Here is a 23,421-nt window from a genome sequence, read left to right as displayed (position 1 = left end):
TCTGGCTCCTGGTGTGACGTGTGCCCTCTCACTGTGGTTTCAGCCTCCATGAGCCCCTCCCCGGTTCCTAGTCAGTGACAGCACCATGCCCTGCATCCTCCGTATCGTGTGCTCAGTCAATCCCTTCTCTTTACCCAATGACTCAGCTTCAGATATCTTGCTACGCCGTGGGATAAACACTAACAGAGGCCCTCAGGGGTAGCTAACTGGCTGCCTCTAATGCAGAATATAACAAAATCAAGGTGTGCACCCCATTTTCTCTCACATGAATTTCCTTCATCAAGCTTTACACACATGTGCACACACAACCATGCACAATACACAGTGTCAAAAGGCCTGTGGACCATGGAGCCTGCCTATGGACTCCTGACTCAAAAGGACAGCCGAGTGGGCAAGTGGCCCACTGTCCAGGCACAATCCTCATCACTGTTAGAAGAAATCAAGAAAATGCTGACTATGTATCCTCTGGTTTGCACAGATGAAGCACTGTAGCGAGTAAATCTTACATATATTTTTGACACGAACTCTGTCAAGATACACCTATTTTCCTTGTAAATTTATTTTTATATGAATTAATGCCTTTCCTAGTAGAGAAATAAGATCTGAAACTTTCTTTTCCTCTGGATACCTCAGAATGCTTTCAAGTGGAATCACGATGAGTGTAGCACAGCGTCGTCGTACAAGGATGCCCATCCTCTACGATGGCACAGACACTACTGCAATGTTCGCGGTCATTCTTGTTGGTACACAGGCCATTTCAAGGACATTTACAATACGTCTCTCAGTGGAAGTGCATACCATCTGGCAGTCTGACTAGAAATAATAGTGAACTAGACTTTCTCCTGATGACTCTTGGAAATAATGGATATAACCAATTAAAACAAAAACAATACTCTAAATGGAATTCTTTGACTCAGGATTTTGTGGCCTCAGGGTTTGTAAGTTTTCAGCAGGTGGTTTGTGGAATGAACATTGAGGTATATTTGGATATATCAGTCAGGTTTGGGCTGTATTAGAACACAGGTTCACCTGGAGTGGAAGACTCTCCAGTTTATCCCCAGAGGAAAATGACCAGAAGTACAAGAGACTCTGGAATTACAGAGACCTGGATTTGGAATGGGATAATAAGATAAACAAAACTTAGATGCCATTTTATTTATTAACTATGTATGCAAAACCAGACAGCAAAATGTGCAATAATGGTCAAGATAGAAACTTTTCTCTTACATTGAGGCAGAGAAAGGCAAAGATTTCTGAAACTGTGAAAAGGGATACTTACGTTCACTAAGTAGTGAAAAATGTATTTAAACTTATTATAAGTTAGTAGAAATAACTCATATGCAGATTGCTATAAAACACATTACAGAAAACAGCAAATGCTATGGACGTTCAGAAGCAAGGAACTCATATTTTGAATGCCAGTGAAAGAGTCTTGAACCAGTACCATGTGAGCCAAGTCTTGAAGGATGGATACGATTTTAGTAATAACGCGAGAAGTAACTGGTGGGGGAATTGGGACGCAAGAAAGAGATGGCAACACCAGGGTACTTTTGTGGAGAAGTGGGTCAGCAGGAATTGTGACAGGTTGGGGAATGTTCAGCCCGTGGCCTGGGTAGGACTGGGCAAACCATCTGGTCTGGCCATGACTATACAACTGCAGGCAGTACTTAGAAACCAGGTATGGTAGGCTAATTTCTAAGTTGATAATTTTCTGTGGCCTGTGGACAACTTCAGAAATATGCAAATGGCCCTGGTAGAAAAACAAAAACAAAAAGTTTCCCTGGAGTTGGCCTGATGGCTCAACTGTCCGCCTGCAAGCGCCAGCATCCCGTATGTGTACTGGTTCCCGTGCCGGCTACGCTGCTTCCCACCAAGCTCCCTGCACCCACGTGGGACTCCTGGAAGGAGCTCCTGGCTTCGGCCTGGCTCAGCTCTGGCTGTTGTAGCCATCTGTAGAGTGTACCAGTGGACGGAAGATTTTGCTCTCTGTACGTTCTATCTACTTCTCTCTGTAATTTTGCCTTTCCAATCGAAATAATCAATTCTTTAAAAAAGGTCCCCCACCCTTCCAGGGATTGGAGAGATATGAAGACATTAAAGATAAGGAAGCTGAGATCACACAGGACATCCATGGATGCTGAGCCAACGGAAGCTCACGAGCGAACAGCCTCTTGACCAGCTCCAACAAGGAGTGCCCTCTGCAAGCACCCTCGCTGCCAAACAGTGTCCACGAGCAAAGGGGCCGTATTTCCTACAAATGTCCACAGCGTGGCGTTCTACAAGAAATCACTTAGAGAACACAAAGCATTCGTTTTTAAGCCAGAAAAATGGTTCACATGATACACATGAGTTCACTTTATATCCTAAGACAGCGGTGAAAAATTCAGAACACGCAAATACCACCAGCACATTTTCCTTAAAAAATGTAAAAGGAAAGAACACTACGTTCAACGCAAACGAAAGCACTCGCAGAAGCGGGGAAGTGCAGCAAGTACCAAGTTAAAAACACAGGCATGGAGTAGGAGACGTGCAGTCCTTTCTAGAAGCTTCGAGTTAGTACACCAAGCAGTGTTGTTTACCGCTCGTCTGGCGTAAGTCACTCACGCCTGGATAAAAAGCCTAACTTGCATTCTTAAGCACGGGGCAGAGACCCTCAACGCCCACGCATCTGGATATACCGAGTTTCTTTGGTTGAACCAAGCACAGCGACGCCCTCACCTCGCACCACGAGGTCCGCGGACGCTGAGGAGTTGTCCACGATGGTCTGGGCCGTGCACGTGTACCTCCCGGCATGCTTCAGCTGCGCGTTCCGGATGAGCAGCTCCCCGTTGTTATCCAGCTGTCAGCAGAAAGAGCAGCCCCAGGTCAGTCCCTTCCTTCGTCACACTGCCCGCACGCAGAGAACAACACCCCAACAAAAAGGAGTGCCAGCAGGAGGGACCGCCCTGTGAGCCCCTCACTCAGGCCCATTACACTTGGGGCTTCCGGCTCCCTGCTGAAAAGCAGCGACCAGGCTAGCTGCTCAAGGTCATTTCAGAGGTAACGTCTTAAACGTTCTACACTTACCAAGGGCTACAATGAGAGAAAACTCCCATCTTTTCAAAAGAAACATTGAGATCTCATCCTCTTAGTGCTAAATGACACCGTGAAGGAGAAATTACCACACAGCTGCAGGAATTGTTTGGTTTTGCAAAGCTGAGTTCACAGGTTAATTACAATGTGTTCCACATTACACTTTAGAAAGATAATAAAAGCTGGACAAGATAGCAAAATAGACAGTTCTGCCAGCCTGGATTTTGTTGCCAAATGATGCACTTTATGACGATAGGGATTTTTCTTTTGTTCTATGCTTGGATAGCCAGAGATCTAACACTGTTAGTGTTTTTCTGAGGTTTCATTGTCTTAGGCTTGTTCAGTTAACAGTCCACCTTAATGTAGCTCCCAAGCTTGCTTAGCTCAAGCACCACGATTGTGCTTTCGCAAGCACGCATTCTGCCTCATTCAATCCTCTTCCAAGCAAGCCCTCTGGACCATGGCTGCTGCATCCTCATTAGCAGCAATGAAAGTGGATTTAGAGCGGCTGAGGAATTTAACAAGGTCACTTATGGTGAGTTTACTAAAACCCATGCTCGTTTCTTGGGAAATGACACAAGGTAAGTTCTATTTGGTAAAGAGTAATGCTGCCAGAAACGTAGAGCAGTGAAGTGCCGAGTTAACCTCCCCTGCAGTGGCTACAGGGGTCTAATCTGAAGCTGATCCTCTGCCTAAACTCTGTCTGTCTCAGTGAGCCATGAGATTATACTGCAATAAAAAAAACCCTCAGCAATGAATATTTTCTTCTCCAACTCTGTAAAAAATCTGAGGACAAAAAATGCAACAAAAAAAAAAAAACTGTGACACCAAAATTGCCCTTTAGAAATGATTATATGTTACACATCTAAGAGTTTTTTCTTAAAGAAATTCTCTCTTCTTCAGGTCTTCAGCTTGAAACACATGCTGTTTATATATTCACTTACTGTATTCCAACAGAAAGGACGTGGCCATTTTTTTATGATGTTGCATGCCATAAAAATCAACATTTATCCCATCCTAAACTATTCTAGTAGAGCTCTCCTTAGGGGATTCTCACGATAGACGTACAGGTTTTTCGAGAGGATTCACGGTTTCATTTTCAAAGCAGCTCTCCGTCCAGCCCCAGGCTTCAGGGGAGTCATGACGGGTCCCCTTTATGAAGCACCCAGACATCATATGGAAAGGCGTGATGCACAAAGGGAAAAGCCAACGCATCTTTGCAGGGCGGCTCTGTGTGTGTCAGCGCCTTCCTGGAGCCGCTCGCACTTTCCACGCGTCGGGGAGGGCTGAGGCTCTCGGTGGCTGGCAGAATGCTGACCCAGCAAGAGACAAGCCTGGGCCTCGGCAATCCCGGCCACAAATTAGACATGAGTGCTGCCTGGTCCTCGCTGGAAGCCGCAGCCTGGCAGGAGGACAGAGCGCTGCCCTTCGCGTGAAAGCAGCTAAATCACACGCTGAGGGGGTCATGGGAAGCCCAGGGGCACCGTGAGGCCACCCTGTCAGTGGGCACTCCGGTGGCTCCCGAGTTGAACACAGACATGCCATCCCGTCTGGCCCCTACGCCGACTGCAGTGTCGCTGCCCAGGAGGAACGGGGGATTAACTCTTACTGACTAGTTGAGTTTCTCTCCTGGAAGACAGAAACGTGCTGTGTGGTACATTCAGCATGCAGATGAAACCAGGGTCAGGCTGGCTATTAGGGAAAAAAAAAACTTCGCTGAGAAATTCAGAGTGAAGGGACAGATAACGGACACTGGTAGGAAAAGGCATCTTTTAAAATTCGCATTTTAAAAACACAAGCAAAAATAACTAAATATGTCTTATACGTCTCCAGGAAACACAACTGCCCTGCTTTCTGATTCAAAAGTTATTAGAGCAGTAACAGACTGAGGCTAGTGCTGTGGCAGGGCGTGTAAGACTTACACCTGCCACACCAGCATCTCATAGGAGGACAAGTTCAAGTCCCGGCTGCCCCACTTCTGGGGAAGTTTCTTGCTCAGGTGCCTGAGCCAGCAGCAGAATGGCCCAGGGGTTTGGGGCTCTGACGCCATGTGGCTGGGGCCTAGCCCACGGCAGCCTTGAGGAATGAAGCAGCAGGTAGAAGATCTCTTTGGTTTTCCTCTTTTTGTGATTCTGGCTTTCAAATAAAATTTTTAAAAAAGTTAAGAGAAAGAATACTGACAGCAAATGCATCATGTTAAGAAAAGTGTAGCAAGGGTGTCCTGAGTGTTGGGCGGTGTTCTAAAAACTCCATGTACAAAATGAACTCTTCCTATAGGGCAGGACCTGCTTCGGCTGTATTCACAGATGAAGACCTGTGCCACCTCGGAGCTGCAGGGACCCCTGGACACATGTCAGTGTTTATCTGTCGGCGTTCAATCGCAAACATACATGCTGCAGTGATCACTGCCAGAAAGGAGAACTTGAAGACCCTCGTGAGGCTCTGACAGCGAGAATGCTGTCCCACAACTGAACGTGATGCCTTGAAGAAATAATGTCTATAGATTGGACAGCGCCATGGGGAAGCCCCAATCTTGGGGTCACCTCTTCAGGACTAAGTGAATATTTTTCTTGAATGACTGTTAAATTACAAAATCGAAAGAGAAGTCAGTCTGTAACTGGACTTGGAAATTTGTGATTATTTGCTATTTACCTTTAACAGAAGATAAGAACATAGCTAAGCTGCTAAACTGCTTATTTATCAAAGCTGTGAGTTTATGAACTGTCTGCTTCACTCACGCATTTTTAATAGCTCCCTGTGCATAACTCTAAGTGAAGCCAGAATCACCTGACGACAGGCGACTGCTAATGGCATAAATGACAGGGTGAGTGACACTGGAGCCAAAGTACTTATTTCCCTTCGTACTGTTTTTCTATGAGCATTGTTTCATCACAGCCTTAAAAGAAAAAGAAAATGCCTTAAAAAAATAAGCTGACGCAGAGGGCTTGCCACATGGGAGGCTTTGTAAACGCAACAGGAATGTTATCTTTGCTGTTCTGATGTGCGTCCTAACTCCTTCAGGGGCCAGGCACTGCGGCTCAGTGGGTTAAGCTGCTGCTTTGGTGGGCGGCATCTCCTACTGAAACACAGGTTCAAGTACCAGGTGTTCTGCGTCTGACCTAGCTCCCTGCAAACACATCCAGCAGAGCAGTGCAGGCTGGCCCGCGCACTGGAGCCCTGGCCGGCCAGGTGGGAGACCCAGGTTCCAGGCTGCTGGTTTTCGCCTGGCCCGATCCTGGCTCTTCCGGCCATTTGGAGAGTGAGCCAGGAGATGGAAGATTGGATTCTCCCTGTCTTTCACTCTCTCTGCCATCTTCCCTTCAAATAAATAAGACAAATCTTTAAAGAAACAACTTTAAAAACATGTAGTTACATCTTTCACTGGTAACTATATGATGCTAATTGTAAAGGCTACAAGTTGTAAAAATCACCCCCAAAAATTCATAATTCTTTTACAAATTTACTTCTTTTGACCTGAAAGGTAGAAATACAGACAGAATATCGACATCTAAGTCTACGCTGACCGCTGCACTCCCCAGATCGCTTCCATGGCGAGTGCTCGGCTAGGCCGGAGCTGGGAGCCAGATTCTCAGCTAGGACTCCTACGTGGTGGAGCTCCCAAGGTTCCTGGCGGCCCAGAGCCTGCGCCCTCACCTGCTCCTGTCTGCCTAGGTGTGCGTCAGCGGGAAACCTGATCAGAGGCAGCAGAACTGGGGCTGGAACCAGGTACCCTAACATGGGATGCGGGTGTCCCAGGCTGTGGTTGAACCGCCATGCCAACACCTGCCCCAGAACTGATTCTTAATGAAGGGAAAGAGTATTTATTTAATTTCACAAAATACTGCTTTCGGGTTTTAAATTAGTCTAGGCTGAGAAATTTGAAACCTTATGCAACACTGCCCCTTGGTGGTCATTTCCTAGAATAGCAAGCTAAAACCAAACCATACTTGTTTTCATTGTGGCAAGTAAAACGAAAACAGTTTTTAGAAATGAAAAATAAATTTAACTTAATATCTAGATTTTTCCTTAATTAGTTATAAGTTTCTAATATTAATTTTTAGCAACTGAGATTTTCAAACATGCTGACGTAAGATTTTTTTTTTGTTAAACTGTGTCCAAAGCCTTTACATCTGAATTGCAAACCCACAAGGAAACTCTGATGTCGTCCGGATTTACATCTGCGTGTGTCTTACTCAATCTTCCTTTCCCACAGTGCCAACCACCGTGCCCACTTGAGGTGTGCATGCTCACTGCAAATGTCTTTTTCACATTACTTATTTGAAAAGCAGAGCGACACAGAGTGAGGGAGAGACAAACGAGAGGAAACTGCCATGCCCTGGTTCCTGGCTGGACGGCTACAGCAGTCAGGACCGGGCGAGGAAACAGCAGGGCCGCTCGCGTGGGCTCCGCTGCGTCCCCGGGGACATGTGCAGGCTGTAGGATCCAGGGAGGGACAGCCTGGACTTCCACCAGTTCTCTGCTGTGGGTGCTGCCATGTCACGTGGCAGCAGACCTGGCCTAGCCATGGCGCTGGCCACAAGATGTAATTTTGCTTGTATATGGCGTCAAGGAGCAAGTCTATTTACAAGAATAAATGTGGTTCAATCACCATAATGTTTCTAGAATGAAAATACCAAAAGAGCATTCATAAACATAGACATCTGTGTACATACACACACACGGAAATTTCTGCCTGGGCAACTCAGAACTGCCAACGCAGCGGCACTGCACCTGCCTCCTCGTTTGCTGACCCCCATACCTGCTGCTGCCTCTGGCTTCCATTCACCCAGCTCAAAAGCCACTCCTGAGCATGGGCGAGCAATGAACTTGAAGGAAGTATTACTGATTTTGATGCCCATGTCACCAAAGTTGAACATACTTGTATTATCACATCAGGACACTTTGTAACGCGTAAGGGGAAACACAGCACCTTGGTATTACACATTTGGTCAAAATACAGAATTTATAGCTTTTTGGAAGTTTTCGGATTTTATTGCCAATAAAGTACCACTTGGGACCCAAAACTCAAAGACATTAGCTTTGGTTTTAATTTACAGCAACAGCTGTAAATGGGTAGGTAACAGCATCAACACATCCAAGGCATAAACAGCCTTGCTGCAGGGACAGTAGCTCAGGCATAGTTGCTGGTTTCTAATACGAATATAAAAAGAAATAAAGCACTTGGAACTGTGTCATTAAATGATAATAATAATGGAAAAAATAAAATCACTGGTAACTAACAACAAAAAAAGATGAAGTCCTATCAAGTTGAGTACCACTCTTCCCCGATTTGACTGGAGGCGGCCTCTAGCTTTCTAGAGACTTCAAGAAGAGTAAAGAAAAAAGAGTCAGTTTGGAAGTGACTAAGACACGCACATATCAATTTTCAGATCCCATGGGACTTGAAGGGCCTTACAGATCTACAGAGTTGATTTACTTCTGCTTGTTTTCATGGCTGACTTCCACCGTCACCGAGGGCTGTGTCCTGAACGTGTCTGTGGCTGGCTACGTGGTTGCCTCTCAGGGGGCAGCTGCAGCAAGCGACACGGCTGCGTGGACACCGGCGAGACCGCCAGGCAGGCGGGATTCCTGCCACACCCCCTCCGCTTGTCAGCTTCTGCACTCACTATCAGCATGCTGGGTCACAGGATTTCACATGCTTGCTTTCCAGTTTTCAAATTCAGTCTTTTAATCTCTTTTAACTTTCATAGACTAGCTCTCCAAACCCTCAACGTAATTATTTTGTGTATTTTAAACCTTCGTTTAATAAAATAAGTGCTTTAAACTAAGCAGCATCACAACACGAGGACCCTACACGTTGTGTCACTGAAGGTAAAAAGAGAGGCAGCAGGGCCATAAAATGCGCTTTGTCTGGGTGTGATACTCAGCTGTAAATGCTGTGTACTTCAGACAAAGTATCTGCAACCCCATTACTACGCACTGGTGTCTTTCAGGAGAACTGCAATCAATACAAAGAGCACACCTTTTGGTTTAAATCTTCCGTGCTATGAAGACCCTGGCTCATTCGAAACCCAACTACGGCAAGAGAAGCTTCAGCGCAGACACGCAGGACACAGTGGGACGCCGCCAGGACAGGCGCGAACGCACATACCATGAAGTTCCGCTGGTAGTGGATGTTCTCTCTGTTGAAATCAATCACGTAGCCGTTGAAGGACCAGACGAACGTGAGGTCCAGGGTGTGGTCGAAGGAAGCCGCGCACTGCATCGTGGCGTTCTCGCCCACCGTGACGTCAGCGTTCAGCGGGGCCAAAATAATCCGTGTGGGATCTGCGTGTGTCGGGAAGAGCAAAGCGCAGGTCAAGAAGAGGCCAGACAGCACGCTCTGACACAGCAACAAACAGATCAAAGTGTCTGATCTTTGTGTGAAGGGAAAAAAAAAAGGATTTCATTTCTTAACCGAAATCCCAGAGACGATTTCACTGAGCAGCGACTTGTGGGAGCTGCCGCACAGCCGGCAGGACGCGGACCGTGCCGTCTCACCCGTGATGACCAGGGTCCCCGTGCTGTTCGCCTTGCCCCTGTTGTTCTCGGCGAAGCAGGTGTAGACGCCGGCGTCGTTCTTCGTGATGTTACTGATTTCCAAGCTGCCGTCTTCCCAGATGAGGATTCTGTCACAACGCAAAATCAATGCATATCACCCAAGATTGACACCTTATTACTGTGTGTCTGGATGACAGACGCCTGTCACTGTACACAGATGACTGGACAGGAAAGCCGTTTGGAAGTTGGTGTACTGTGGGCTTTGTTCCTAGATTCTCTCTCAGCAAGGACAGAGGCACAACAGGTGCCCCTCCGCCGTCCTGGTACAGTGTCCAGTCCTCCCCACACGCCGGTCCGAGGGGGGAACGCAGCGACCTGCACACGGTCTGGACGGCCTTGTGATCTCTCCCTCCACTCCTGCACTCCTCAGAGCTCAGTCAGACCGTGCATGCATCAACAACAGATTTAACAAGTTCACTCTTGTCTAAGACAAACTCCCCTTTCAAATCACTTTCAGATCATTTTAAAATCATTTTTTCTCTTTCCTACTGAAACACTGACTAGACTAACTGCCTAAAATCAATGCAAATACACATATTTGCAATTATATATATGCATATCAGTATTTTTGTTAAGGAAAAAATAAGTTACCAAACATTTTTAAAAACATTCCCATTATCATCTGTATGGTTATGGGCAACTTACTAAAAAAATCTGAGATTCAGTTTTCTAAATTCCTTAAAAATTACAAAAGTCTAAAACGTGATCCCTGCTGACACAGATCCTGGCAGGGTGGCAGCGTTGCCCTCTGAGCAGTCAGTAGCGGTGGTAAAGCCACAGACACGTTGGAGAAACGCATCCGAAGGAGCTCCCTGAAGCCGCGGTCGCCAACTCACCTGCTGCTGTTGACGAGCCACTCGGTCCCTTTGCTCCAGGAGAACTTGGGCTTGGGCGCGGCTTTGGGTTTGCATTCGATGATAACCCTCCCTCCCTTGGCAGCCAGGATCTTCTTCTTCATAGGATTCATCTCAAATGTGGGCGCCAAGGCTAAACGGGAAGGAAAGCATCATCAACAACGCCTCTCTGTCACTGCAGCTTTCATTTCCTTCGGATGCCTACTTCACGCGCCAGCTTCATCTCCGCAAACAGGACTGCTACGCACAGGCACTCCACACATGACCATTCGGTCTTCACTGAGCAGCTTTTATATGATATAAAATCCCCGCATTCCGGGATGCAGCTCCTGATAACAGCTGGCCTGACCATCGCACACTTCAGTCATGAAGCGCTGCATTCCCATGAAGGTAGCAGCTCATGCAGTGTGACCTTGATTCCAAGAGGGAAGGCAGCACAAGGCCGGTGGGAACCGAGCAGTCCCATAGACAGTGTCACACGCAATGATATCCCCACTGCAACCTCAGTGCAAAAGAGAGAATCAGAACCGGTCCAGAATACGGAATTTGGCAAAGCTGTCGCAGGCACACAGCTCCGACGGCTCTCGCAGCGTCTTCTTCAGTCACTAACCAGTCGCCCTGTGCTCCCGAGCGCCGTGTGTGAACGTGCTTTGTGAGATGGCAAGAGGAAGCGGCCCCTCCTGGATATGTCCTCCTGGCGGGCCCCCCACTCAGCACCCTCATGTGTCAGCTGACTCCACAGGACTTGACGCACCTGCTTCAACACCCTCCATCAGCCTGCACCTGTGTTTCCTGTTCCCTGAGGCCCGTTCTAGGCTTGAGTATCGGGGTGCACGCTCTTCATTATCCAGCCCACAGATCCTTCATTCCTCCCTCATCTGCGCGAGGGATTATCTGGGGACATTGTTCAGAAGCCCACGCAGTAGGCCTGGGGAGGGCCCGAGACCCCGCATTTGCCAACAGTGGCTCCACGGCACCACTGCCCCTGCCACTCCGAGGAAAAGGCTTTTGAGAGACTTAGTCTGTGACTGCTTTCTCTGTCTAAATGTTGATAATTAGTTGCCAATACACAAGTGACCAGTCGATCTTGCATGGTAAAAACTAACACAGTGTTAGGTGTTTTCTGCAGGTCAATACACATTCTGAGTGACATACTGCTTATAAGATGTAAAAAAAAATTTTATGATAGTTTAAAAACTCAAACTTATATATATAAAGAGTTTTTCTTCAAGTAGTTAAGGTTTTAATGATGGCATCGTGGATTGCTTGTGGTCCTTTAAATGCCTCCATCATTAATTCCATCCTAGCAACAGAATTCAAGCTATGTCTCTCCACGTCTTGGGAGTAGTGAAGAATAAGGACTAATTTTTTTCCATCTAAGAAGGGGACATGATGCCCAAGAGGCCTCTGCTGCACCTCACTGCGTTACGTGCACCTGTTAACAGAAAAAACAGCACGTGCTGCAGGGTGGGAGTACACTTACTCTTCAGAGGATGAACAAATGGATTGAGAGTTGACAGAGAAAAAAACAAAGGGAGCAGCAGACAAGACACAGACGCTCAAAATGACGCATCTGCAGAGGCTCCCACGCCGTTCGCCTTCAGAGCGTCACTCAGCGGATGGCTGGGGGAGTCACAGCTGCATGGACAGCTTTCCTTAGGAGTTCATCACTCCTCAGAAATGATTCTCCTGCCGTGAATGGTGACAAAATCCAGAAACAGGGCATCTGGGCAATCATTTCACTCCCTGTTTCAGCGTCACAGCCCTGTGCATCACATTCCTGAGTCTGTGGGACCAGGCTGCCCCACAGAGCAGCTCAGGGGTCCCGAGTATCCAGGTTAAGTGCAAGGGAAGCTACTAAGCAAGGCTTAGCTCTGCGAGGAAGGCTGGCTCTGGCCACGTCCTGCAATTTCAACATTTCCTGCCATTACCAGGGAGTCTCCTCCTGGCCACATACTGGGGTTGCTCAAGCAGACACAGCAAAGAAAGCCTGACTGCCTGGACTCATTGTTCCAGCCCAGGTTACACTTTGCAAAAACGGTTTATGATTAAGGAAAAAAAATAAATAAAAAGGGAAACATGACCTATGTTCTCATCTTGTTGTGTCTGTTGTTTCCTCAAGGCTGGCTGGTGGAAAGCAGAGAGGATACTGACCCAAGATCTTCAGCTCAGCGTTGGCGTAGATGGCCCCATGTGTGTTCTCAGCTATGCACTGGTACATCCCGGCGTTCTCAAAGGTCACGTCGTACAGCCTCAGCTCCCCTCTGTGATACTGCACAGGAACAAAGCAAAACACACCATGCAGGTCACGCCAGCAGTGACACTATGTGGGGGCTTCGGTGCAGGGGTCTCTTACCTTAGAGGCTTCATGTCGCCCTCCCCTGCCACGGTTGCCTAGGAGAAGTCGGTGCAGGGGGAGGCAGGCTGGACAGACTTACACCTGCCATGCTAGTGGCTCTACACTGCTCATCTTACGAGAGCCACTTCCCGGGTCCCGCTTCCCGGAGCTCTGAGCCGGTGGGAAGTTCAGGGCAAAGTGTGGAGAGGCCAGGGCCGATGTCCCCAGGCTGGGCAGTGGCACTGGTACGTCTGAGTGTGTGAGTCAGGACGGCTGAGTGAAACAGGGCAAAGTGGCTCAAAGGGGCAGCCTGAGAGGAGGTGAGGAGAGTAGAGTGATGCAGACCTGAAAGGAGGGATTTCTGGAGGTTTTTACATCATAGGACCCAAGAACCCTCACCCTACTGACCCTCCTGATCTCTCATCCTAGGATGCTCCTAAAAATATCACCTGCCCCGTGAGCAACGTACCGCATATCCATTTTTGAGCCACCGGATTGTGGGGATGGGCTTTCCCGTGGCCACGCAGGGCCAGTAGAGGTCGCTGCCTATGTCCACCTCCGTGTCGTTGATGTGCTCCACCCACTCGGGAAACGCTGTAACAGACAAGAGCTCAGGTCAAAGAGGAGCCTCAGCATCCCTTGCAGCCCCAGGAGTGGGACCCGACACCTGCTCAGTCTGGGAGCCTGCCCTGCAGGTGCCCTGAGAGTCGCGTGAGGGCTGCTGCGTGAGGGGTGGGCATGTCCCATGCCCCATGGTAAGTGCTATTCGTAGCGGTTACTCAACTGCTTCATGAAAAGGAGTGCCTTCCCTGGTCAAAATTAAGATCAAACCGAGCGCATTTAAGAAAAGAACATTCAGAGGTGCAGTCAACACTTCTAGACTGTGAAAGACTTGGTCCGGGTGCTTAACTCTTTGTAGGGGGTGCGGGAAGAAGTTGGAGTTACAGAAGTAAGGAAATGATTCTGTTGAAGCTTTGGGTGTTTGTTCAGTGGCGATCTGCAAGCCTCACATGATGGGATGACTAACGTGATCTCAGCCTAAGGTTTCTAGCATGGCATGAAACATGCTCTGTGTTCTTAAACACAAATGTGCTCAATGCATGAGAATCAAAGACATGTACCACGTTAATTCTGTCAATGAAAATCCCTTAGAGCAGTGATTCGGAGGATGAAAGGGAAGGGGGAAGGCAGGGAACAGGGGGATGTTACTGCAATCTTAGAATTGTTTTTAGTCTGTTATGAAGGTGTGGGAGACCTGGACTGGGTGCTGAGCTGCTGGCGTTGGCCTGGCCCCGGCCTGGCTACTGGAGGAAAGTGGGGATGAACCAAGAGAACGGGACTTTCTCGGTCTTTCTCTTCCTGCTGCTGTAACTTTCAAATGATAACCAATCAATAAAATGTGCTTTCCATAAAAAAGAAAGGCATGGACGTCAACAAGTGACAGTACTGTGCATTGTGAAAGCCAGCAGGAAGAACCCATCGTTGTCAGTCTTCAACACCATGACACTAACAGGGCTCAAGGTCTTGTGTATTAGAACTCACACTTGTGAATCATTAGACCTAAGGTGAGTATTTCATCTTCCACATGCACAACGCTTTTTAAAAATGACTGATCATTAGACAGTAGTTTTTCAAGATCTGCGTCGCTTCTACATGGGATGCTGAGCGTTCTGGGACGCTAGGACAGCACCCTTACCTTGGACATAGACCTTGGCCTGGTGTTTGTCCTTCCCCTTGATGTTCTCAGCCTCGCATTCGTACAGCCCTTCGTCCTCCAGCTGGATGTTGATGATCTTGAGGACAGCACCAGAGGTGCTGATCTCAGCTGTGCTTGGCATTGGTTCCAGAACCTTCCGCCACCGGATATCAGGAACAGGACTTTAAACAGAAGATAGAGGAGCTAAAGGCCCACAATAGTTACAGTGTTTACTTCCTTAGCTGTTATTGTACTCCTTTGTGCTAATAAAAAGTCTAAGCACACTTACTTTCCAAGTGCAAAACACTCTAAAGTCACATTTTGGCCCATCAGTGCATATACGTCCTTAAACTGAACTACGATGTCAGCAGGATATGGCTTTGTCGTTCCTAAGGTTTAAAAAAAAAAAGCACAAATATCTTTTAGTTACACAGCTCAATGGCGTTTCTGTAAAGACAGTGATTTTCATGGGATGAGAACCACTTCAACAGGGAAGCCTCTCCTTTGTGCAGGCATGTTCACGGCAGTGTGTACAGAATCCCTGGCTTACACTCCCAATGCAAGGAGCATTAACTCCACCAACACTGGCAAGCGTGCTGGCTCCTGCTGGCTCCTGCTGGCTCCTGCTGGCTCCTGCTGGCACGAACTAAACAGTTAAGAGTTCAAAAAGCCATCATGGAGCATCACATGTGTGTCAAACACTACAGTGGGTGCAGGGCGGTGTGACATGAAAGAAGAAAGGAAGCAACAAAAGGGAGAAAAAGAGAAGGGCACGGAAAGGAAGAAGCATCCAGAAAGGAGGGAGAACAGGGAGCAGCTGTGTCCACAGCGATGGAGGCAGAGGGAGCCAAGAGCAGGGAGAAACAAGAGCAGGCACAGACAACGCTCGGCCTAGCAATGTCCACCCCGGGATTCTCTTCCTTATCACACTGGTTTTGAAAGAAGCATTATTCTGTCCATTGTGGGGGAAAGGCACAGCATGAGTGTGTATTTAAACTATAAGAGACTAAAGAGACAAACAGATACATGACCTGGTCAACAGGCCCCAAAGAATAGTCTGGAAGGCTGACTGGGGGCCACAGAAATCAGACAGAACCTGAACAGAACCAGCACAAGGTGAGGAAATAGGAATGTGAAAGCGAAGTCAAGTACACCAACGTGAAGGTGAGCCTGGAACACTACCTTACAGACGTGAAAACACAGTATTAAAGATCCTGAGATCACATCCATCCATGGGGGGTTACCAGAGAAAATTTGGTAAAAAGAAACCTTCTGGATTTTGCCTTTTGTTGACTTAGATTTTGTTGGCAGATTTAAAGGGGGGGGGGGCGGAGCTCAGAAAGGAAAAATACAGAAAACTACCGACGTAAAGGGTTCCTGTGTTTCATGAACACGGGCAAACAGGTGAGTCCCAACATGCGGAGCACCACAGTGAGAAGAGAAAGGACGGATGCAGTTCCCATTGTAGAGCCGGGTCACGGGCCTGCCCCTTGGATCAGCGTTTCTATAGCGTGTGTCCCAAGGAAGGCTCAACGCACTGGAAACCCCTGATCACTTCTTGGACTTGTAGACACTGGGGACACACTTGAGGCCCGCTGAGCAGCATCTTGGGTTCCAGGCTTTCATGGAAACTTCCCACGTATATCCACACTAAGAGAGATCTGCTGGGTCTAGCCTTCTTGGGCTGGGATGGACAGCTGCAAACCGCGCCTAGCGCCAGGAGATTTAACATGATACTGAGGAAGGTGCTGAATTCACCAGCAGAGCAGCAGACGGGTGAGTGTGGAGCCCTCGGAGCTCAACGTCCTTGGGCGCCCTTTGTGGGACATGTCTGGCACAAGCAGGACTGAGCTCTAAGAGGAAGACAATGTGGAGGCCTGAATTTGAAGTGACTGATCAAAGTGTGTAAGGAGGTGAGGACACCCTGCTAAAGATAGAACATAACGGCACCTTTTGGAGACCCAAGAGGACACAGAATTCAAAGACAGTAAGAAAGGGCTGCAACTTGAGGATGCAGGGAAGAGTATCGGGGTGGACGAGAAGGTCTGCGAAGTGTCCTCTGGATTTAACAGAAGGACGTGATCACTCGACTGCGGGGCGAGCACAGAAGGCTATGCAATGACAACAAAGCGGAAGGAATTCTGATGACCAGCAGAGCAGCGGGAACGGCAAAGGGGTGAGTCCTGACTGATGGTGGGAGCAGGCAAAAGCAGTGCGAGAAGGGAGCCCTGCAGGAGCAGGGGTGTTGCTTTGCAATGAGACAGGAAGAACGCATAGTCGCCAGTGCCCAGGTTCGGTTCTCCTTCTGGGAGACGCTGGGGAGGATCCCGGCAATGTTATAGGCTGGCACACTGACCTGGTGATTCTGCCCATGTGCACATCTTAACCCAGAGGCAACAAACAGAATCTGACTGTTCTGGGCAGTTTCATGAGCTGACTTTTCTCAATCCAAGGAAGTCTAGGAGCAAGCTCCAGCCCCCTTCACACGGGTTCTGTGTGAAGTCATGTCTCCACTACTGCTTGGTCCCCCTGCCACATCTGGCTTCTCACCACCGCCACCCTACACACACGGTGGAAAGACAACCTTGAAAAAACAGGAGTGCAACAGATTCACTACTTACGTTCAGGCGTGGGGATGAGGGGGATGAATTTGCTGAACACACTCTTGGTAATGGAAGGACTGGACACAAAACAGGAGTAATTGCCCTTGTCGGAAGGCTCAACGTTGGCGATGTAGAGATTCCCATTGGTCTGGGACACAAACCTTCGCTTATCCATTGTGATAAATACAGGAAATTCGTTTAGAAGCCAGCGGTAGCTAAGATCATCTACGAGAAAATGTCGCTTAATAAGTATAAAAAACAAATATTTTTGCTTTCTTGCACCAAACTATCACTTAATCTAGAGAGGTTATGATGCAGCAATGGTCGGAGGAAAGCCAAAGCAAACAGTACAAATTTCCTAACTGCTCTCATATTTCACGTGAATTATCTAAGCACGGTACCAAGAAATTACATGTATTTATCTCTCTATTACTTTCTGGGCTATTCGTATTCTTATTTTCATTTCATTGCTGAGCTAGGGGAGAGCCCAGAGATCCAACAGGCATGTGGAAGCATGAGGTAGGACTGAAACTCTGAGCCCAGGTCTCTTACGTAGTGCACGACGGATCTGCCCTGTTGAGCTTTAAAAATAAACTGCAGACGACTTTCCATACTGCAGCTCTCTCTCCTTCCTTGTTGTACATGCCTATTTAAATCTGTGTTTGAGTAAAAAATTAGGTTTAATATAACCTGTTGTGGTCACACAAGGTAAAAACCATTGGAACTGGGCACAGCAGGTCACTGATTTTCTTCAATTTTAGGAAATGAATTACATGACAGTAATTTTAATGATGGAAATTCCCTCACATAACACACTACGTTTTTGGTGAGTTTTTTCCTTAATCTTCCTTATTTCCCAGAGTTCTCTACTCTCACCTCTCCTCCCTTTCTTGATAGGTAACGGCCCAGCAGTCATTCAACAAACGTACAGATGAACTTTCAGATCCTTAAACAACCCCATAGGTGCTTTAACCATGTGAAAACTGTAAGAGTGTGGGTGGTTTTCATTCAGAGGACACAGGATTTGAAGCAAAAAATGCGCAAAAGTCAAGATCTCCTCACACTCGGAGACCTTTCCAGATGAAACAACCATGGCAGCCATCATTTTGCTTCACGAAAGTCAAGGTTACTGGCAAAGCTGCAAAAGAGCACGCACAAGAACCTGGCGTGGAAAGCACAGGGCTGGGAAGGAGAGCTCAGGCATTCAGATTACTTATGCACTTTTCCTTGCTCTTTTTTGGTGATTTATTTATTTAAAAGTCGGAGTTACAGGGATAGAAGTAGGGACAGAGAGATAGACATATCTTTCATCTGCTGGTTCTCCCCTCCAGTGGCTACAATGGCCAGGGCTTCCCCAAGACAAAGCAAGGAACCAGGAACTTCATCCTGCTCTCCCATGTGGGTGGCAGGGCCCAAGCACTGGGCCATCCTCCATGATCTGATCCTCAAGTTGCATTAGCAAGGAGCTGGATCTAAAGTGTAGCAGCTGGGACCCATATGGGATGCTACTGTGGCAGGTGGCAGCTTTATCTATAGGTTCAATGAATAAAAAATAGATATCACAGATAAAGTTTGCAAGAGAAAGAGGGGTGGGGATTTGGCACAGTGGTTTGGCACCAATGGCTAGAGAGTCCAAATCCCATATCAGAGTGAAGGTCAAGTTACAGTTCTGTGTTTGTAAAGGAACGTCTGCTATGCACATCCTTGGAAAGAGCAGAGGTGGTCCAGTTAGTCAGATCCCTGCCACACCGGCAGGAGAGCGGGCTCTGGGCCTCAGTCCAGCCCAGGCCTGGCTGGTGCAGGCATCTGGGGAGCGAGCCAGTGGACACATTGCGTGCATGTGTGTGTGTGCCTTTCAAACAAAATTAATATAAATTTAAAAATTAAGAGAGAAGAAAAGCCCTACCATATTCAGTCTCCAGAGTTACTAATATCATGCACTTGTTTAGGCATGCCTGCAAACTATTACATTAGTTTTGTAAGCTTTATGCTAATTTAGGGTTCCAGAAGGAATAGGATAGGAAGAAATTTTTAGAAGGTTGTATAGATTTTTGAAATTATGTTATCCTAGGTTCAGAAAGAAGTACCATATGTAGAAAGAGCTGGCATGCTACTTGTCCCATTTATAATCAGTTTTAAAGAAAATTTTGACCTCTCCTGATTCAGAAATAATTTGTCTGTTCTCTAAATGGAGATCAATATTTTACGGTGATTTCTAATAATAAACCCCCAAAACTTTAAAATATCAGAAAAATAAAGGTGTTTATTTACCAAAAAAGGCACTTTGAGTACCAGGCGATGACTAAAGACACGTCGTGAGAAGCCATCAGAGCCGTGCCGACAAAAAAACCTTCCTGATTCTAGACGCCATCTCACCAGGATCCTAGCAACCCTTCCCTGGCTCCTGCCTCCCTTCCAACAAAGGAGCCAAGGGCACCGGCAAGTCTGCACCTCGTGGGCTGACACTCTGCCTGGGGAGGTTAGTGCATTAATGTTGATGTGAACGGAAGTGCTGAGCTGCAGGACAACTGGTTCGACCAACTCAGTGTCCGACACAGACAATTTACTCAACAGAAACTGAGTGCCTTCCCTGTATTGCTGTGGTCTTTGCCCCTCACACATTTCAGCCTACTCATAAGGCCCCCTTGTGGACAAACTGATAATAAACACAGAATGTTACAGTGAAGTGCACAGACTGTAATGAAGCCACAGGCTGTTGCTACAAATACAGGTGTGGGTTGCTATTGCCATTTGTAAGTGGGAAAGCCCAGGCCTGGCTGGGGGCTGGCAGCTACTCCTACTTTGCTCCATGGTGTCCTTTCTGGGTTACAAACAAGCGCCTGGTTGGTTAGCTGCAAGTGCTCAGAGAAGTGCTGCATCATCCACAAGGACAGGGATGAAAACTCACCCAGCATCCGATGAGGTCAAGTGGGGCCCTGGCTATCTTCGGCATCTGCTTTGTTTGTGCCAAACCCTAGGAAGTGTTTTTCTTTTTGTAATCCTCCCATAGTTTCACCAGCTTCTAAAGGAAAAAAATAACTATTCCCTCACTGAAACAGTTCAGTGCTATGAATTTCAAATGATTCTCCTGGATTTATCAAATAATCACCATTCCCAGCCCTTATTACATCAGCAACCACTATTACACACACGGTTCCCACTTCAGGTGTTTGGTCCTGTGTGGAATACATATATGTATAACTTCCTGTGAAATATACTCTGTGTGTGTACATATACCCCACACACAAACACCAGAGTGGTGTGTTCTTTACAAAATTACTTACAGTAGTCTGTTACATTCTATTCTCTATGGAGATGCTTAAAGTTGGGCTTTTGACATAACAAGAATAATAAAACATTTTCTCATTGGAAAAAGTGGAAATTTTATGTCATTTCAAGGAGCATTTGATAAACAAGTGAAAACTGGTGACAGCATATGATGCATTCATCTTAAATTGGCTCTCTGATGGCTTTTATTTTTGCTATATCAAACTACAGAAAATTTATATTTAGAATTGGCTTTCATAACGGATGACACTGAATTTAATCCCACTCATGAGGCTGCTGACTCCTGCAGATTGGTGCTCCTAGAGAGGGATAGCCTTTCTAATATTCAGGTACAGTTCACAGGACCACAGCTTCAAAAGCCCATGGAAAATGGAATTAAAAACAAGCTTACTATGGCGCAAAGCCTCCCGCAGTCACGCACGGCTTAGCATCATATGTATATTCAGGGACTCTGAGAAGACTCCTTACATGCACGGATTTCAATTTTTTTGTACCAAAGTAAATTTGTCTTCTCACTTTCCATAAACTTTTAGAGTACCCTTTTACACTGCCACTGTTATTAAGAAAATGATTAGTTACACATCATTCCTTGATACTGTTCTATATCAAGAAGTAATTCCTGGAGAATCTATCATAATTTTTCTATCGTAATTGTCCCTGTGCAATTGGGAGTTTAATGAGGATACGGTCCCAGCAGCTATAAATGGAAATCTGCAGAGGCCCTGGGATTCGGGCCAAGTGACTAACGAGCCAAGAGAAGTTCCTAGATGCTCTGTGAAGGATGTCAGTTCTCTCAAAGTGATGCAGAGTCCCAGTTCCTTAATAATGAGCCATGACCACTAGGCCCATCCAGTCATTAACACTGCGGCCTTCTCGCCGTGCGAGTGACACATGAACGGCCCACCCCTTCACCTGGGAAATGGTACGGAGGGTCACACAGCAGCACCATCCCCTTTCCTTCTTTCACTCGGACTTCCGGGCGTTCCTCAGGCGGGAAAGGATCCAGATCTAATCACAAAAGAGAATGGAAATATATTCACCCTTTGGTCAGATTTTACCCTCCAGAAACCCACTCACTAGACACCGAATAGGCCCTCTCAGTCGGTCTGGCTAAGCTTGTGAAAGTCAACTCACTGTTGCTCACACGAGTTTGCACCCATGCTCAAAGGTTTCTTGTCGAGCTGGAAACCTGGGATCAGGTAGCAGAGTGGCCTGATGCCCCTGAAGGTTCCAGGTCTCCTGCAGGCTTAGTCCCCGGCCTGGAGACAATCTTAGCCAGGAAATGTACAATGATTAGGGGCTCAGAAAGACCCAGGCATCTCCCAATGACAGGAAGGAGGAGAGGAGTAGAGGAGGGGTGCCTGGACTATAGGTCCCTTCCCAAGGGACCACTTACAGACTGCGGAGGAAGAAAAGGACAGAGGCTGGAGGATGGCAAAGTGACCAACCCCATGCCACTTTAGTTTAATGTGTTCATTTTCATACTATTTGTTTTTCTTTTAAAAATGTATTTTTTTTATTAGAAAGTCAGATCAGGATTAGAGAAGGAGAGACAGAGAATAACCTTGCATTGCTGGTTTGCAATGGCCAGAGCTGAATTGATCTGAAGCTATGAGTTTCCTCTGGGTCTCCCACGTGGGTGCAGGGTCCCAAGCACCTGGGCCATCCTTTATTGCTTCCCAGACCATAAATAGGGAGCTGGATGGGAAGTGAAGCAGCTAGGACACAAACTGGAACTATAACGGGATCCCAGCACTTGCAAGGTGATGAATTCAGCCACCGCGCTATTGTGCCAGACCCTGCTTCTTCTCAAACACTGGGTTTGCCTCAGCTCCGATTCTTTTCACTCTTCTCTGGGCATTTTGGAACTCAGACTTTTCTGGATTCCTGGTATTCTATTGTTCTATCCTTCATTGGTCTCATTGGTTCCACTGACTCATTTATTTAGTTCCTCTCCTCCTTTCCTTACCTCTGATCAAATCCCAGTTTACACTCCTCAGTGTCTGGTCTGTCAGTGGAACCTGCATCCTAATGGTCCCCTTTTCACAGGTCACTCTCCAATCCATGTCCCTTTCACTTAAATTTAAAACAACTCAATGAATAAAGATAAGCTTTAGCTTCTTCCTTTAAGAATCGGTGTTTGGCACAGTTAAGATGCTGCTGGGGTGTCCGTATCGCACACTGACAAGTGTGGGTTCAGTAGCCAGCTCCAGCTTCCGGCTCCTCTGGACCCTGGGAGGGGCAGGTGAGGACTCGAGCCTTGGGTCCTGCCCACCCAAGTGGGAGACTCGGATTTATTCCCGCTTCCTGGCTTTGGCCTGGCTAAGCCCTGGCTCTTAAGGTCATTTGGGGAATGAAGCAGCACATAAAATACCATCCTTTCTGTCTCTGTTCCTTCTACCTTTCAAATTTTGTTGATGAAGAAAAGATAAACACTAACAACTGAATTTTGGTCAGTAGGGCTGAACTATGGGAAGTCCACCATCACTATGCTGCACCTGCCAGGAAGTTTTCACCAATTTTTAACCATCCCGGTGGGTGGCAATGCCCCCTTGAGAATGTAGGACTCAGTGTTTCCATTAAGACTCTCACATGATGTAGCAATAAAATAAAGCAAGGTTTCTGACTCAGACCAATGTCTTATTGTACGATGTGACGCTTCAGTATTTCAGGGACTTTGGTAATTGCTAGCCCCGCCCACTCAGGATGGTTTGCTCTCTCGAAACTTTTCTTGACTATAAAGTCAAGGTTCACTCATCTCAGAAGACTCATCCACACTGGCTTCCTCTCTGTTCCCTCTCTTCTTCGCTTCTCATCTTGCTGCACTCTGATGACTCACTGATAACTACTTGGTCCTGCATCTTCGTTGAACACTTTCACACCCATGTGCATGTCGCCTGCCTGAGGGGAGGGAATGAATCTCTTCTCTCACCCCACGTTTTAGGTGCCGGGGCCTTTGTCAGGATGGTGAGGCAGGAGTACTTACTTTCACTGGAAGAAGTTCACAGA

The 23,421-nt window shown here is 47.1% G+C and overlaps 1 protein-coding gene across 2 annotated transcripts in view; it reads right to left on the bottom strand.

Moving 5' to 3' along the window:
• The window catches only part of CNTN1 (contactin 1), a 69,828-nt gene that overhangs the window by 36,099 nt on the left and 10,308 nt on the right, over positions 1-23,421 (bottom strand). For both annotated transcript variants that reach the window (XM_040978887.1, XM_040978888.1), the window contains exons 5-14: positions 21,325-21,420; positions 17,143-17,349; positions 14,811-14,910; positions 14,522-14,703; positions 13,295-13,419; positions 12,642-12,759; positions 10,470-10,620; positions 9,574-9,701; positions 9,185-9,360; positions 2,719-2,839 (exon numbers count right to left, since the gene is read on the bottom strand). In XM_040978887.1, the coding sequence (XP_040834821.1) occupies positions 2,719-2,839; positions 9,185-9,360; positions 9,574-9,701; positions 10,470-10,620; positions 12,642-12,759; positions 13,295-13,419; positions 14,522-14,703; positions 14,811-14,910; positions 17,143-17,349; positions 21,325-21,420 (1,404 nt within the window). The remainder of the gene's footprint in view (positions 1-2,718; positions 2,840-9,184; positions 9,361-9,573; positions 9,702-10,469; positions 10,621-12,641; positions 12,760-13,294; positions 13,420-14,521; positions 14,704-14,810; positions 14,911-17,142; positions 17,350-21,324; positions 21,421-23,421) is intronic.

The sequence above is a fragment of the Ochotona curzoniae genome, unplaced genomic scaffold, assembly GCF_017591425.1.
Source record: "Ochotona curzoniae isolate NIBS_2020 unplaced genomic scaffold, NIBS_Ocur_1.0 contig_2927, whole genome shotgun sequence".
Taxonomy (NCBI): domain Eukaryota; kingdom Metazoa; phylum Chordata; class Mammalia; order Lagomorpha; family Ochotonidae; genus Ochotona; species Ochotona curzoniae.
Note: the sequence above shows the minus strand (reverse complement) of the source record. Positions and strands in the feature narration are given on the sequence as shown.